Source organism: Sceloporus occidentalis, unplaced genomic scaffold, assembly GCF_023333645.1.
Source record: "Sceloporus occidentalis isolate IW3139 unplaced genomic scaffold, rSceOcc1.0.p SCAF_23, whole genome shotgun sequence".
Lineage (NCBI taxonomy): Eukaryota > Metazoa > Chordata > Lepidosauria > Squamata > Phrynosomatidae > Sceloporus > Sceloporus occidentalis.
In genome coordinates this window covers 4,287,337-4,306,090 of record NW_028317003.1, presented here as the reverse complement: position 1 = coordinate 4,306,090, position 18,754 = coordinate 4,287,337, and the positions used below count along the sequence as shown (strand labels likewise).

The following is an 18,754-nucleotide window of genomic DNA, read 5'->3' as shown; positions in this document are numbered from 1 at the left end:
GGATCATCTAAATCATGGCTTATTTCTACTAAGTAGCGGTATTCTGAGCAGAAGAACTTCCGGGGTGAGTGCCTCTAGTGTGGGTGGATGTGAGACTACGTTTGGTCGATTGCAAAAATCTTGCACTGTTAGTCTCCGACAGGTTGAAGAACCAATGAAGTAAACTTGTATCGATTTCATCTGTAGATTTGCTGATTAAGGGGAACTGTCCCTGCCACAGCTTTTAACATTTCTTAATTCATGTATTGAAACTCATAGAAGCTAAGATCAGTGCCAACAGTATTTTTCTTCTCTCCAAAGACTGTCTTAAAAATCAACAAAATGAGCAACTTATTATTAGAAATAATTAAGTGGGGAAGTTGATGTACATAAAGGGTGAGCTTTTGACAGGTCGTCAATCCCTTTTGTTTTAGCCAGGGATGAAAGGAACGGGCTTCGTATCCCTATGTGGGGAGTGTGGCCCAAGACTGGGAGCTTGGTTTCCACCGTGGCGTTACCACTTTTTGAGTACCTGTCCACTTCTTTAATCAACGAGGGGAATTACAGAAGCTTTTGCCTAGATTAAGTTCATGTTCACAATGCTTGTTCACTTTTTACATTTTTTTGCAAGGTTTTTTTCATAACACACAGGTTTTGATGAGGGAGGTGAGCTAGCCTCTCAGCTGCTGCGTCCTTTTGAAGACTTAAGAGGTTCCCCTCTGTAAGGGGAATTTAGAATATCTGTCTCTTACTCTGGCTTCAGCTATGGAGGGAAGGAAGGCAGGAACAATATATCCCCAGATCAGAAACCAGTGACAACGACGGTCATAACGTCACTTTGGCAAGAAGCACTGTGCAGCCTTGCTTTTATGGCACATCAGGAAGCATGACAGCTCAGAAATTGTTCATGTGAGAAGGAACAGGAAACCTGTGTTGTTGTGCGAAGCTTTCTGTTCTAGCTGATATTTTTATCCTATCTGAAAGAAAAATGAACCATCTGTTTTATATTGGCATGAAAACAGTCTGTAAATGAATTAATTGTTATCTCCTCATCAAGCAAGTTTTTTGTGTATTGTTCACCGAGCTTTTATAATTGTTTTAAGGTACCATTAGAACATTCTATGACTCCACAACCACCGTTTAAGCAAAAAAAAGTAATTTACTTATATTGACAAGTGGCATTCACAAAGCACATAGAAATTAGCATCAATTAAAGGATTTATTTAGAGCTAAAATCAGATTCAAAATGCTAGAAATTAATAATTTACCTCTTTTTTGTGGCAATTCAGTTATATACAGCTCTGCTGCCCTGTTTTCCACAGAATAGTCCCACTGTCCCACCAAGCAGCCCCACTGTCTGCCCCCTCTACAGATTCTCCAATCTCCTTTGGTTACCCAGTGTAATGAGACCACATTTTTTTCTGCCATTCAGGGACACACTATGAAGCGCATGAGATTACACACACAGGTGTAATATATATATATATATATATATATATATATATATATATATATACGATGTCAAAAAATAGAGTATAGCAGAGTATGCGATGATACCTTTTTTATTGGACTAACATAATATTAAAAAGACAAGCTTTCGAGAGTTATCCTCCCTTCATCAGGTCTGAAGTATTGCTTCAGACCTGATGAAGGGAGGATAACTCTCGAAAGCTTGTCTTTTTAATATTATGTTAGTCCAATAAAAAAGGTATCACCGCATACTCTGCTATACTCTATTTTTTGACATCGTGTCTACTGGACTAATACGGCTTCACCCTTTTACATATATATATATATATATATACCATATTTGCTCCATTATAAGACAACCCTGATTATAAGACGACCCCCCAAAATTTGAATATTTATTTAGGAAAAAAGAAAAAGCCTGAATATAAGAATACCCTAAAGAAAAAAAGTTTTATTGATAAATGTTAATTCATGTAAACTATTTTTTCATATTTAATAAAAGCTATGATTGCCACTCTGCCCCCCAGAAATGCCTTATACCACCTATATGCCACTCTGGCCCATGATATGCCTTATACCCCTATATTCCACCCTGCCCCATGATATGCCTTTTAACCCCCTATATGCCACTCTGCCTCTAGAAATGCCTTATACCCCCTATATGCCACTCTGCCCCATGATATGCCTTTTAACTCCTATATGCCACTCTGCCTCCAGAAATGCCTTATACCCCCCTAAATGCCACTCTACACCATGATATGCCTTTTAACCCCCTATATACCACTCTGCCCCATGATATGCCTTTCAACCCCCTATATACCACTCTGCCCCATGATGTGCCTTTTAACCCCCTATATGCCACATTGCCTCCACAAATGCCTTAAACTGTAAATTCTCTCTTCTCTATTAGTGCACACACAAATCATACATTTTTTTTATAGCACAAGTAGGGCTTTCTTTTGAAACAATAATTATATATACAGTATATAAACCATCATTTAGTATGAAAAATATCTAAAAATGTGGGGGAAATTAGGAAAAAAAGGAAATATTTTCACAGTTTCACCTATAAAAACTATATATAACGAGTGCAAATGGAAAAAAAACCTCCAAAAGTGTATTTAGGTATTTGTCCTGTTTTTGGAAACACCTCAAATGTGTGGTATTTTCATTTATTTGGGCACTTACGAGGTAAAATATGAATAACGCGCATGGCTGTTTCTAAATAAGTTTTTTTTTAAATGTCGTATGCTGGGAGTTGCGCCCCAATAGCGGCCAGAAAAAGAAAAACTGCTCAAAATTTTTTTTTGAAAGATGAAATCCCAAAGTATATTACTTGGGACATTTTAACACTTTTGATTTAACCATTTTAGTGCCAGTCTGTCCTAAACATTGCAGACAAATTTCATTTTTTTACATTTTTTACAAACCCATTCTATCCAAACACAGTATTTCAGTATTTTTTCCCCTGGGTACATGAAATTATTAAAACAAATTGTGATTTATATTTAGAAACACCCCCCATATGCATGGGTAGGGTATGTCTTTTTGGCACTGCGGGTTCAAAATTGGAACATACGCATTACAGTTTTCAAACATGGAATTTTGACAGGTCAGTTTGCGGGGTCCACATCTCATTTGAGACCCGGTAGATGTCCCATATTTCATTTTAACTCCAAAAACGATATATTTCCAAACACTAGACAGCTCAGGGAATCTAGTTAGGGTTATATTGGCCTGTCCCATGCAACTTATTCCACACCAGCGCCTTCCAAAGTTAGTGTAACAAAATAGGTCTTGATTTGTGTTCAGTAACACCCCCGAGTACAGCAATTCCCCTCATGCATAGATAAGTCATCTGCTGCATTTACCAAACTCACAGCATTTGACCTGGAAGCACACTGGATTTTCAGGTCAGTGCTGTTAGTTTTTAAATTATTTATTTATTTTAATTGAAGGGGTTACCACTTAACAGAGCAATCGGGCAGCAGGGGAGGGTGGGGGCTGGTCTTCACACTCATGTGGAGACCGAAGAACCCTTTCTCCCTGTCCCTGCAGCTGCCTCTGACAGCTGGGACACAATCGCCGGTACACCGGCGATTGCTGGGAGGAGTCTCTTTGATCACTCCACAGGATGGAGTTATTTTATTTGTGCCCTTTGGAAGAGGATTTTTCCTTGCTGTACCTAAGGTATCCACCTCAACTACATACTATTTTTGGGATCCGGTAGGGTGAGAATGAGAACCATAGTAAAGACATGTTTGAGTTTGTCAAATGCATGTTGGGCTTTTACTGATCACTTAAAAGTTTGTGTCTGTCTGGTTAGGCATGTTAGAGGCAGGATAATGGAGGAATAGACTCTTGTGAATTTTCTATAGAAATTGGCAAATCCCATAAATCTCTGGATGTCTTTTTGTTTGTGGTTGTCGGCCATTCAAGAATGGGAGAAACTGTAGATTGTGAGGTGTTATGATCTACCCTAACAAGATGAAAAAACACTCTTTTCCAGTTTCACAAGTTGATGTTGTGGTAACCTGGATACTTCGTGAATCACATGTTTTTGATGTTGGTCTAGGGAGGAAGAAAAGATGAGTATGTGATCTAGGTAGACAACTATGAACTGATCCAGTTAGATGACATGTATCCACAAACATAGTCAGTGGCATATCCTTGGTTTGAGATAAAACAACACCTGGCATGCCATCGTAAATTGCTGATATTGTGCATGGTCACCAGAAGATTTTTCAGGCATAGGGACTTGTGGTTTATAAATGGGTGTTGCACCCTTTGGAGGAAGGGAATGAGCTGCATGAGGAACAAGAGTCTGGACTTGATTATGGACTTGGTTCTGCCTGGCTTGCAGATCCTGGACGGATTGATTAAGGGCCACTAACTGTTGTGTGAGTGCAGCAATGGTATTGAGTAGTCCTGCGGGCTTCAGGTAGTGGCTTAGTTATTTTGTAACATCAGAATCTCTTACCATGGTGATGGAGTCCAGGAGCAGATAGCTGCATACACGTGCAAAAGGAGACACTTCAGTTGGAGATGGGAACTGCTGTCGTGACAGCTAATTGGTGCACAAGGGCAATAATTCCAAAAACGGTTATACAAGAGGCGTAGTCAAAATCAAAGTAGAGTCTGGCAGCTAGAGGATAGAGGAAATAGACTGGATGACAAAGCACAAAGTAATGGCAAATAGGAACAATAGGTACACTGAAGGTAGCGTAATAACTAAGCAAGAAAAAGGAGGTGTGCCTATATATATATATATGTATCAGGGTAGGTCACACCTGGAGAAGGTCTCTAATTGATTTCTTGCCAATACCCTGTCTGTATGGAGATAGGAGCCAGGCCATGTCCTCTACAGCAACCCAAGTGTGGCAGCATAGGGGGATGCTGTCCTGCATACTATGGGCCTGTTCCCATGATGGCTGCCACTCCTAGGAGGGATGTTGCACCCGCCATCTTGGATTCTGAGAGATCGGCCTTTTGAAAGACTTGTGTATCTCCTTCGTTGACAGTGATAAGGCAGCTGAGGTGATACTGATATTACTGAATGCTATAAACTATATAAATAAATGGCAATAATTGTAACAAAATGGACTCTACATCTTTTATCTTCAAATATCACTGGGGAAAAAAGCAAGCAGAAAATAACAATTCAAAAATACGTAAGCAGAAAAATACTGCTTGTGCGTGGCCTACTTTTTATGAAATGTACACTATATTTCAATTTCTCTTTCTCTGTAACGATATAATGGGTAGTTCCAAGATATTTCTGAAAACATATATTCTCAGATCAAAACTGTAAAGTAGACCAGGACACCAAGTATGATGTGTCTAACGGTGCCCTATTTTTTACTTCAACTTCCATTAATCATACAGAGCTTTTTTTTTTATTTATTTTTTATTTTTTACTAAAGCCTGAGGTGCAGTTATCAAGTGAAGACTGTGGCTGTGAAAATCCAAGTGCAAAAGTCTCTAGGGCTGTACTTCCAATTCCTTCTGTTCCCGGCCAAAAAGAGGCCTAGATCTTCTTGGTCCCCCTCAGAGGAGGAGAACCACCGCAGACATGGGAGCTAAAACGCCAGCCCAGCTCTCCTACCAAAAAGATTATTTGGGGAGCTGGCTCTCATGTGGCATTTTCATTGCTTAAACATATTTCAATACATTTTTATCAAAAAGAGAGCTCTGCTATATGTAGTTATACATCTGACTGAATGTTATTATATACAATAATAAAAATTAAAATAATAAAACAATAATTTGTTCTATGCAACAGGAGATTAAGTTTTTATATGAATTTGACACCCAAAACCTAATTCTATTGACAAAATTAAAATGACATTCCCTTAAAAAAACCTTTTTATAAGGTAAATTTTATCCCAGTTTTGAATAATGAACATACAAACTTGCATGCATTTGCATTTTAGTGAATAATAACTTTTGTGTTGCCAGTGAACCAATATAAAATATACCCTCACAAAACAGACCGGGCTTACTTTCTCAAACGATTACACCGAAGTGTCATACTACCCGTCACTGAAATATTATGAATGTTTGTAAAAGAGAACATTGCCATTTATGACTGATTTTTATATGCAATATATTAATAGAATATATTATCCTCTTCCCAGCATATCACATTTTATACAAGTGCCTCACCCTAATCTACTTATTTTGGGAAGAACTGCTGTGTTAAACAGTCTCTAGACGTAGTCTTCTAAAATAGTTCCCAACCCAGTCCTGAAGGCACATTAACAGGACGGTATCTAGTAATTACTACATAGTATTCTAATAAGAAAATAAAAAAAATGGCTTGGGAACACTGTCCAAAAAAGTAGTATATTGAATATATAGTTTAGGAAGCTTGTAACCACTTTCTTCTAACCGCACCAGCCTGACAGGACATCCACATTCCCACTCTAGTTTGTCCTGGAATTTGTCCGTATCTCTGTCTAGTTCCAGGACAAACTAAAGTGGGAATGTGGATGTCCTGTCATAGGCTGTTCTGCACATAGAGCAGTAAGGGAATGATTTTGCTAATAGAGGCACTGCACATAGACTTCATACTGTAACAAAAGCCATTATAAATGACCAAAGAAGGATGCTGGCATGGCTAAGGTCCATCTGAGGCTGTTGGTTCCCTCTGGCAGAGGAATCTTGCGTCCCATTGTGGATGCTTTTATTTAAGCACTGCCCTTTGTTTGAACTGGTGTTTTTTTCTGTTGAGCATCTTCCCAATGCCAAATGTGAGTCGATAGAGGTTCATTTGGGAGGTATGAAGTATGGTAAACTGGCCAGCAGACACACCAGGCACGTGACTGGTGGGTAAGTGCCAAATGGAAGGGGGCTACTGCCACTTATGCAGCAGTTCCCATCATGGGCTGGATACACACCACCACAGGCTGTGTTAGTGTAGTGTAGTGTGCTGCCATGCGTGTCCAGCCAGCGCCCACATGTTTGTCCTTTGGGGCCACTGGCCTTAAAGGTCTGCTTTTCTCCTCCCACTTTGACCCTGGTTGTCTATGTACATACATGCATGTCTTTCTCCCTGTCTGAGGAAGTATGTGTGTGTGCGTGTTGAGGGGTGAATATGTGTACATATAATGTATGTAGGTGTTGCCACTGGAAAAGTATTGTGGTGCATTGATATCTTCTCAAAATCGTGATTGTGATGATACAATCCAACGAGACAGCTCTGTTTTGTAAAAGAAATGTTATATTCCATATTAAAGTAAATACAAGGTCCCCCAGCCATAATTTCACCTGATAGATATACCAGGTTGTAGCAGATGTTTTCAACACCTGCTGCTTTGTATGAGCTTGGGTGTCTGTTTAGTGATTAGCTGTCAGGGTTTTAATTTCTGTGTGCATATTAGATGCAACATTTTCTCTCCAAGTTCACTACTTAATTGCTAGAGTTGGAAGTGGCTTTTAAAGAAGGCTGCTCATGTTAACATCTATAATTAACTTTTGTATTTATTTGTATTTTTTTTTTTAATTTGCATCGTTGGTAACATTTTGCATGTTTTTATTAGTGTTACATTTTTGGGATTTAGTACATTGCCATCTAGTCATATGCCAATGTGGTTGTGTCTAGAAACAACCCTGCTCTATATTCACAAAAAGTTTCCAATGCATAGTACAATTTTAGATGGAGACATGCTGAAGACATGGTATGTCAGTTTTGATTCCTTGGGCTCTCTCATTTGCATAGCTACTTTATACAAAGTTTTTGGCACAACATAGGGTTGGAATTGGAGCTATTGGAGCCATTACACTTGTGTAAAGTTAGTACATATTAGAGGGGGAAGCTTGATATGTTCGCTTTAAGGCTGAGGTTGCAAAGAATCCCGAAGTGACATTTTGTTGTCCTTAGGTTTGTTCCATCTAGGCACCCATCACTGTGGTGTCTGAGGCAAGGGGACCTCCTGAGCACTAAGCACACCAAAAGCACTCAGACTCGTTTCTTGGGTTGAATGTGTAATAGTAATTTTTTGAGCACTGCACCTTTTTGTGTGATTGAGTTTATGCACTGGGCGCACACACTGGAAATGCTATGGAAAGGCTATTTTTTAGGTATGGCTCCCACGCAGCCTTCAAGACCTTTTTTTTTTTGGAGGGGGTTTAAGAAGTTATAGCATTCCTTTGGGTTTGCCAGGGAAAGAAACAATGGGCTACATATCCCTTTGGGAACTAAGGACCCAGAGATTGAGGAACTGTCTTGTAAGAAAAGCACACTCACCTGGCACCCTTGCTTTACAGACATTGTTAAGCATTAAACCTAGGAAGGAGAAAAAGAAAAAATGCAACATTGTATACCTCTGTCCTTAATATGCTGGGTAAATGGAGCCAGGTCTGCAAGGTTTGGGGGTTTGATGCCTGTGAGCTCTACCTTTTGGGTGCCACTCCCTCTTGAAGGCTTCTGTGGTCCCCCTTTTTGTGTGGGGTGCTAGAATATCCGACCCTCCCTTAGGCTTTCGCCAAGGAGGAAAGGGCTGGATAGAGAATGAACCCCCAGAAGAGAAGGATTTACCTTCCAGTGTCACCCAGTTGAAGAAGTAACACATCCACATCTTCACACAACGAGGGGAAGCAAACGGCTTTTATGTGGAAAAATGCAACCCTGTGATGGAGCCAGAAATGGCACTGCACACACTCACCTGGACTTTAAGTTATTTTGAATATGTGATTTTTTGGATTCCACTTCTTTTGGAAATGCTGCAAAACTAGGTCCCTACAAACTTAGGTTTTGGTAGGGAGTGGACTTTGCCTTTTGACTACTACTCCATCTTGAAGACTTCAGTGGTCCCCCATTTTGGATCTGGCCCTTTCTTATGCTCAGGCCAGGGAGAGAAGAAAGGAAGAGTCAGCTTTTCTCTATGTACACTCCCAGAAGAGAAGGATCTGCTTTTCCAATGTGCCTCTACATCACTGGCACATGATTACCTTCGTCACATTATAAGAGGAAGCACAAAAATCTTGCGTTTCTGAGGAAAACTAAATAAAAAATTGCGGCTCTGTGCTGTTGCGGACCTGTGTATGATGTAGCACGGATATGCAACCGAGGGAGCCAAAGTAACTATAACGTAGGAAGCAGAAAGTGATATACCTAATAAATATATCTGCATATATTTGCGGAGAATGCATTAGAAACTTTGTATTAATTCATGACTTTATAGTTTTTAGACATGGCATTATTGAGATCAGTGTGTTTTATTCTGCCTGCTGTACAATGGACTTTTCAAACTTTTTCATCATCATACTCACACTGAATGTGAGGAGGTTTTGTTCTACAGATGAGAAACTTACCCCATCCAGAAGAAAATTATTACTCAAAAGATCAACATGTTTGTTGCTACAGTTCTGCAAATGGAATTGGCGATTTGGTCAGAATTAATGATGTAAGTGTTGAGAAGTACAGGCAGGTACTTAGCCATCATGCAATACCATCAGGGAGGCATACGATTGGCTTCAAATTTAGTTATAGTCATTAAGAACTATCTTTGGCGTAAATAAAAACAAAGAGTTCTGGAAGTGATGGTATGGCCTCCACAGAGCCCTGGTTACATGAAGAGAGAGAAGCAGCTGAGGCTCCCTAAATCCACAGAAGAGCTGTGGTTAGTTCTCTGAGATGTTTGGAACAACCTACCTGCCAAGTTCCTCAAAAAACTGTGTGCAAGTGTACCTAGAAGCAGTGGCGACTCTAGAAACAATATATAGGGGGGGCACACAAGATACCACAGTCAAACTGGGGGGGCATTCATAATTTCCAAAAGTAATGTGCTATGGAATTATACTTTTGTTATTGGGCTAAAATAATACTTGATCATTCAACATGGGAAGCCTGAAGCCACAATTGAGTGCGACTAATCCTTAAAATAAATATTATAACACAATAAATAACTTTTCCACTAAATGATTTCAGGGCCTTGAACGTTTTGTCCCCTGAAGTCACTACAACTTCAGGAGGGCATTTTATCTCTGGATAAATATAAATTAAATAATTCCTACTGTAAGTTAAGTGCCAGGAAACAGATGACCAAACACACACACCAACACAGGCTCTGTCACACCGACACCCAGACACACACACCAGGACAGGCTCTGACACACACACACACACACACACCAGGACAGGCTCTGCCACACAGACACTCACACACATCAGGACAGGCTCTGCCACACCCACATCCAAACACACACACACACCAGGACAGGCTCTGACACACTGACACCCAAACACACACCCTAGGACAGGCTCTGCCACACTGACAACTGAACACACACACCAGGACAGGCTCTGCCACACCAACACCCAAACACACACCAGGACAGGCTCTGCCACATTAACACCTATACACACACCCGAGGGCAGGCTCTGCTACACTGATAACCAAAAACACACAAACAGCAGGACACAATCTACGTCACAGACGTCTACATCAGGATGATTTTTTCACACTTCATTGTCTTTTATACCCCCCTTAGTGTTTTTGCCCCTTGTGTATTGATGCCCCTGCTGCCCATACATATTAATATTAGCCCCAGTTGCCGATAGCAGGTATAGATCAACACATTAACACACAAACTAAGCTTTGCATGTATAGATCAACTGAAATTCACTTATGATCTCAGCACTGAAGGTATATATCAAATAAAAAGAATCAGACATACAAATCCTGTATTTGCAGGTATACAATAGTATATGAAACGTAGCATTGCAGGTATAGATCAAATAAATACATGGAAACAGCATTGCAGGAATTAATCAACTGAATAAGACATACAAACACTGTATTTGCAGGTATACATAAATAATGTATGGAAATATATACATATGGATCTACAGAATAAAGCAAAAACCCAGCTTTGCAGGTATAGATCAATTGGAATTCACATAAAAACACGTCATTAAAAGGTATATTTAAAACCCCCTAAATTACAGGCATAGATCACAGGTTGCACACCCCAAAGCCAGCCCTGGCGTCCACACTGCCCACACAGCAATCACACTCCTATCATACCAGGCAACCAGTAAATGCTGGTACCTAGGCATGATGGGACTGTGCTTGCTGTGAGCAATCACACTCCTATCATGCCAGGTCAGCCAGTACATGCTGGCAGCATCAATACACAAGGGGGGCAGCAAGCTAGGTTTCAGCATGTACTGGCTGACTTGACATGATAGGAGTGTGATTGCTAACAGCAATCAAAGTCCCATCATGCCTAGGTTCCAGCACTTACACATCCATGCTATCACACACACACTCATTCATTCATATACTCATTCATTCACAGATTAATTCCCTCAATCACGCATACTCATTCAAACACCCTCCCCACCCCCTTACCTGCACTGCAGCTCCTCGATGCCGCTCACAGACTTCAGCAGAGGGCGCGGCCTCCCTCTGCGTTCTCTGGTACTGCACAGAGGAAGCAGGACTGGAGCAGAGTCATGTGATGTCACGTGAACTCTGCTAGGTTCCGCTTCCTCTATGCAGTACAGAAGTACTCCCACAGGTAAGTAGCAGGGCTCGATGTGCGGGCAGCACCCTCTCTCTCCTCAGCATAAAAAAAAAAAAAAGACGGGATTTAAAGTCGCATTGCAACTTTATTCCAAATTCGGCAGGGGGGCAACAGGGGGGGGCAAGGATTAACCTAGGGGGGACAATTGCCCCCCCTTGCCCCCCTGTAGCGACGCCACTGCCTAGAAGAGTTGATGCTGTTTTGAAGGCAAACGGTGATCACACCAAATTATTTATTTGATTTTGATTTTTCTTCTGTTCACTCAATTTGTATTTTGTTAGCTGCTAAAAATAAACATGTCTATTTTTTAAAGCATTCTTATCTTCCAGTATTTTTTTCATACCTGCCTAAAACTGTATATACTATATACACTGTATATATACACAGGGCCGGCCGAAGACTTAACGCCGCCTGGGGCGAAGTTTAAAATGCCGCCCCCCGCCGAGGGGGGGGGGCGGCATTATCTACCCACCACCACCGGTACTTACCCTTAAACAGTCCTGCGGCGAGTCTCCCTGTGCTGCCACGGTGCCGGCTTGTAATGCTGAGCGCCGGAAATTCACGTCACTTCCGGCGCTCTGCATTACAAGCCGGCACAGAGACCGAACAGGGAAACTCGCCGCAGAGGAGAGAGAGAGGGGCGCCGAGCGGGTAAGCGAAAACCACTCGGTGCCCCTCTCTCTCTCCTCCGCTTCAAAAAAAAACAAAAAAAAAACCGCTTGGGGCGGCAAAGTGCCGCCCCTTCTGAAGTGCCGTCTGGGGCAATTGCCCCAGTCGGCTCCATTGTAGGGCCGGCCCTGTATATACATACGCAAAATGATTGGTTTTTTTATAGAATGACATCACAGTCATAATCTTTGTCTCATCTGTGTTCTCTGCTAATATGTCTTTTGTATCTTTCTGCAATTGATTTACCTGTTTTGCATCACTAATTGGTCTTTTACAATACAAAAACCGTATGCAAGATGAAGGAAGCAAGAAGTTAAAAATTGACTCGACAACTTTCCCAACTGCTCAAATTGTAAAGATGCCAACAATAACTGTTTTGTAGAAAATAACAGAGTTTGCCTTAGGTTTGCTTATGGCCAAAAAAGAATTGTAAGGGTTTTAGCAACTTTTTATTTACAGATGTGTTATTTACAGTCCTGTCACTTTCAGCATCCACCAGCTACGTACAAGCAACTTCATAAGCAGAAAGCAGCATATTGTTGTGTCTATATGAACATGTGTGGATTTTGATGTTTATCTAGTGCAGCACATTGCAGCACCAGACTTGTTAGTGGAATATCCTGTCATCTTGCATCTGGATTGGCGGGTATGATATTAATAAGGGAAGATAGTATCTGTATCCAAACATATGTTCAATAAACAATTACATTTACTGTGTACATCAATCAAAACATACCCATGTGGCAATGTGGAAGTAATCCTTATCTAAATCCAAATTTTATATTGCATTTTATGTACACTAGAAGAAGACATTATTTAAACTAAACAAATAAAGGCCACACAGACATTACTATGAAACAACCTCACCTAGGCAGTTTTTTTGGGTGTGCAAAAGGTCACAAATTCTTAATGAGTACTTTAGTCACAATTTCTGCATAGAAAAATAAGATGTAGAAATCTGAATACTAATTTTTACCAATGGAAAAAGATAAAACTAACACATAGCACACACAGTTGAGTCAAAAGACACTTTAACACAGACAAATTAACCCTTTAGTAGCAAGATAAAATGTTGTGTGTGTCAGCATTGCAAAATAGCTTAGTGTAGTGAGGACCACAAATACTTGAGATGCCTGTGCTGAAACTGGAATACCCAAAAATTGCAGCTTGGATTTAATTTACTTTAAAAATGTAAAAGATGCCTACATTGCAATGGTTGAATTTTAAATCCTATTATTACTGTTAGTTTTATAAACTTTCTTCCTTCATACTGTTATTTCAGAGTGTCTACATAGTTTTCTGAGACAACCAGGGGCATAACTAGAAACCACGGGGCCTTGGAGGAAAAATGTCAACAGCTAGTCTGTGCCATCATCACAAGTACACACCCATGCTCACACACACAACACACACACACAAGTACAGTTCCATGCTCACACACACACACATGTACACACCCATGCTCACATTATATATATATATATATATATATATATATATATATATATATATATACATATACATATATCCAGTCCCCGCTTACCTCCCACCACTCCTGCAGCTTTCTTTCTTGCTACTCACACACTGTGCAGGCAGTCTTGATTTCACAGCAGGGTCACGTGACCCCCCGATAAGCTCCAGTCTCCCTGTGCTGTTTCAAAATAGTTTAGAAAGGGCCCTTCCAACCTAGATCAGTGCAGTCCAGGTCAGAAGGGCCCTTTCTAAACAAATTGGAGACAAAGTATCATTTGAACTAACCACCTCAATTTAAAGGGAACATGCAGCTATCATACACGCTTCTAAAACCATTATTGGAAGAATATTGGTTTTCCAATCTGTATTTCCATCACTACTTGCATTGTAGATTATGATATTTAATGAATCTGTTTTTTCCCGTAATGAACTCTCTTTCTTGCAGTTCCTATTATTATTAGTATTATTATAGATATAATTGGTACATTTAATTACTACTCACATATGTATGCAAAGCAATTATAACCTTAATGTAACACTTAGGATTTTAAATGTTTAACAGTAAATGTATTTTGACTTGTATCAATTTCAGTTTGTATCAAGGGGATCTAGACACATTGTTACAGCTAGTTTACTTTAGTTAAATATTTAATGAATGTGGTCTTGCTCAGAGTTTTACTTTGTTCTGCTTAGATGAGTAGAGATTTTTAATTGAAACAGCCATCCAGAGATGTCTTTACGCTCCCTATACCTGTATGTATGGTTATACACGTTTTGCATTTATAGCAGGATCGTTTATGCAATATGATATGCCTTAAAAACGAGTACATGCACAAATACATACATACACACACATACTGTTTTAGTAAATCATAATGCATCCCCTTATTTACCGTTCTCTCAATTTTCTAGGTCGGCTGTGCAATCTATGGGAAAGAAAACATATAACAAAGTATATAACTTCCTCAGAAGTGCAAGACAAACTAACAGAAGTGAAGAAGAAGTGAAGCAGTACCTAGAGACGTTAGTTTCCAGGTCAAGCGAATGCTTTATAGTGGACCAAATCCTTTATTTAGAGGAAGAGCTACAAGCTTTATGTTCAAAAACAGATAAGGCGTGATTGCAGTGTTCTTGGACGTTACATTCTGAGGTTAGATATTGCTACAACAGTGACACAGCTCCATACCTTTTATTTTAATGTTTTATTTTACCGTCTATAAATGGCACGAAGCGTTCTTGTTTAGTTCTAACCTCCTGGCGACAATGCTTATTTTTGTTTGAGGAATAATTTCTTTAACTCTTACGATGTTAACCTACTGTGAAAATGGCAACCATTGTTTCAGATCAATACTGAAATAGTAAAAATGGTGTCAACAAAAGTATTGTTTGGTGTTAATTACAATAATTTTTTTTTTAATTTGTTTTATAAAAACTAAGACAAAATATGCAATTAAAACCCCTTTAAGGATGTTTATCCAAGGAAAAGACAGAAGCCTCCAGAACCGGTTGTAAGAGAATTCAGCTATATGACGTTTATTATCACTAAACAAATACGATACCATATATCCCAACCAAATGTGAATTACAAATCATAAATCTATACTGTATTCTGTTGTGTGTTATTATTTTGTGCCTATCATATTTTATTTACTAATGATCACTTATTATAACCATAATTAGTATGTGTAACTGTAATATGTAAAGCTTGTTATTTTAAATCTTGTTAAATAAAAACATTGTTTCAGTAAATAACATGGTTATGAAATCACTAAATAATATCTTAAAAACAGCATAAAAGCAAAAAATGCTTTGTAGGTAAAATGAACAATAACAATTAAAAGAAACCAATAGAATCTATTTCTACTTCAAATACAGTGCTGTGGAACAGTGAAAAATTGATTTGTAACCCTTCCAGACCTTTCTGTATATGTCAATCAATGTGTCTCATCTGTTCTTGAATTTTTTTAGATCGCGGCATCAAGAGATGCTTTTTGAGACATTTTATGCTCCTTCACTTTGCAAGACAGGTTCTATGTAATTGATGTTTAGATTCAACAGGACTAGCAGTAATCATTCCTGGGGTGTTTAGTGAAATTGGACCAACTTTTGAATTACATTTAGTTGATTTAGGTTGATTTAGTAACTAAGGGGGCAATTGCTTTTTTGCAGAGGACCTGGTAGGATTGAATAGCTTTTTTACTTCTATACATAAAATCATCGTTTAGAAACTGCATGTTAATTGGGAGATGGGTGGAGCCACAGACTCTGAGAGGCGGGGGGTGAGTTTTGTGGGCTCTGGCTAGCGTTCAAAGAAGTACCGTCCTTGAACATGGCGTTCGGAGGGGGGGTAAGAGGGGGCAGTTGCTCTCCCTGGAAATTCGTAAGGGATGCAGGGGAGGGAGAAATTGTAGGCTGTTTAGAGTACGTACATCATTACAAATGTAATAACAGCACTTTCAGTGACACAATTTCTGGAAAACTACCAAGTGTCCTATTTTGTTTCTAAGCCATTATGTCCCTTTTTTACCCCCTTCAAACTACCATCTTTTTTGTAATACCTCAGAATCCTACACTACACTTTTCTTGTACATTGGGCGGGGAAGGGTCTACACTTAATCTACAGTGCAAACACTAACTTTTGTTGACTGCATCTACAATAATATTCATCAGATGTATTGCTTGCTAAACCCTATGGAATTTGTATATTTGTATCACAAACCACAACTCCCTTTATTGGCTGAACACCAATCTTGCTGTTGCCGGGTTCCTTGATGCCAAGGCAGTCCCAGCAATAGCCAATCTGTGCACTTGTGGTCATGTGATTTGTGACAGGGCTTGCATCACAGAAAGAACGGTTATAATGTTAGCTCTGCCCTTCTCTTACTCGCAGTTCTTTTGTGAGGCGAGAGAGAAACAGGGATACATACGTATATTCTACAGACTCTAAGGTCCTTTTAATTTCATTTCATTTTACAGTGCTCTGTACATAAATTATCAATATCAATAAACAAATATCAAGTATCCCGTAACATGAGGCGTGATATACAAACTTATACACGGTAAGAAGGCAAACGAAGATTGTGTCACTCAGGCAGATATATTGAAGTTTCGCCATTTATGTGACTCCACAGTTCTTTTAACCTTTTAGGTAGTGTATTAGGTATATTTATATTGCACACATAGTGTCTTGTTACACTCCTTCAACTTTGTTTCTGTAAACACTTCAAACAAAATAAACAAAATCGAATAAACTAAGTTGCTTGCTCAGTAATAGCCGCCATTATTTTCATTTCCTAAGTCTTAAAGACCTTACATTACATTACATTTATTTATAAAGCGCCGGCAGATTCACAGTAGAACAAATTTCACATACAAAAACACATAGAGTAACAAACTGGTACAAAAGGAGAAGAGGGCCCTGCTCTTGCGAGCTTACAATCTAGTCGGTGGTTGAGTGGGAAGTGAGACAATAGGAGAGGACTGCTTGGATGGAGATGAGTTGAACTGGTTGCGATGATGTCGTAGCCGCTTTCTGCTTTTGTACCTGGTATGTCGTTTCCCACCCGTTTAACTCCAGTGTAACTCTTAAATAGCCACTTATAAGGAGGCCACTGGGGAGAGGCCACAGTAGCTACATTTCCAAGCAAGCTTGTTTCCAAGTGAGGCCTGGAGATTTATAGGACTGCCTCACAAGTGGTCAGATAAGGTAATTGCATACAGGAGGCAGATGTTTCACACCTTGACTTACAAATGCAATTAAGCTAGACTAGAGGGCACCAAAATTAACCCTTTGATAGCAGCAGGGTACGGAGACAGGCAGGATACAGACATACTGGGCGGTAAACAGGGGTAACAGCAGGAGATGAGGGGTTCATATGAAATATGGGATATTGATAGCAGGTGAAAAACAGTGGTAACAGCAGGAGATGAGGGGTTCAAATTAAATATGGGATATTCATACCAGGTGAAAAACAGGGGTAACAGCAGGAGATGAGGGGTTCATATGAAATATGGGATATTCATAGCAGGTGAAAAACAGTGGTAACAGCAGGAGATGAGGGGTTCAAATTAAATATGGGATATTCATACCAGGTGAAAAACAGGGGTAACAGCAGGAGATGAGGGGTTCAAATTAGTGATTGCCAGAGCATGGATGAAAGCATGAAGACCAGGGATGGATGTCTGGATAGTCCAGTGTAACTCCTAAATAGCCACTTATAAGGAGGCCACTTGACCTTATCATTATTATTACCTTATCACTTGCGCTGTTATTGGCATTTTTAATACTGCATTTGGCTTTGACCATTAATATGTTGTGAACACTGGCCCGTTTCCCTATTTATGAGAAAGGAGAAGAAGTCTTTTTGTATTACATTACCTAAAATGCTTAAAAAGTCGCTATTACCTCATCGCCGGCTGGTGTAAGCAAGGAAATATATTGACTGTTTGATGTGACGAGGTAAAGACTTGTAAAGACTTGTAGATTTAATTTGCCTGTTGTCTGAGACTTGAGATTGATTCTCTATTATGGTGCCTGGGAAGGTGAAATCTCAAAAAAGGGAGATACTATAAATGTGATATACATACCTTAATGTGATGTTGATGAACAATGGGAAAACTAAGAGAAAGAGAATAACAAAAAATCCTCAACATATATAACATAACATGTGGAATCTAAAATCATAGTTATTTCCTTTGGTTGGCTATAAAGTGAATTGGATTGTTGAAACCAATGCATGTACCATTGAAAACCTACTAGATAAACGCTATTAGATCTATTATTGCTGAAACTGAAAAATGAAAGTGCTTTCCCTTTAACCCTCCGACCATTTATCAGCAGAAAGCAAAAAAAAAACAATAACACAAAGCATCTAAGATGAAAAGTGTGTGTACATGAAATGGCATCAAAATAGTCTCAAGAACATAAAATTACTACTAAAAGAGACAAGAAACAACAGAAACAATCAAAAAAAGACTTTCAAACTTTTTTTCACCACAAATGGATAGAAATCAAGAAGATAAACATACAACGAATCTTTCTGCAATCTCAGTATATACCTCTCCAGACGATTCAAGAAGCACACAGAGAGACACTGTTCCTCCGGAGCTTTCGAAAATAAGCCTAGAAGAT

At 39.4% G+C, this 18,754-nt stretch overlaps 1 protein-coding gene across 1 annotated transcript in view; it reads left to right on the top strand.

Annotated features, from left to right (window-relative positions):
* LOC149300712 (serine/threonine-protein kinase Nek11-like) overlaps positions 1-14,743 on the top strand; it is a 106,530-nt gene extending 91,787 nt beyond the window's left edge. The window contains exon 16 of the mRNA XM_089484765.1: positions 14,536-14,743. Within this exon, the coding sequence (XP_089340891.1) occupies positions 14,536-14,743 (208 nt within the window). The remainder of the gene's footprint in view (positions 1-14,535) is intronic.
* Positions 14,744-18,754: the final 4,011 nt, after the last annotated feature.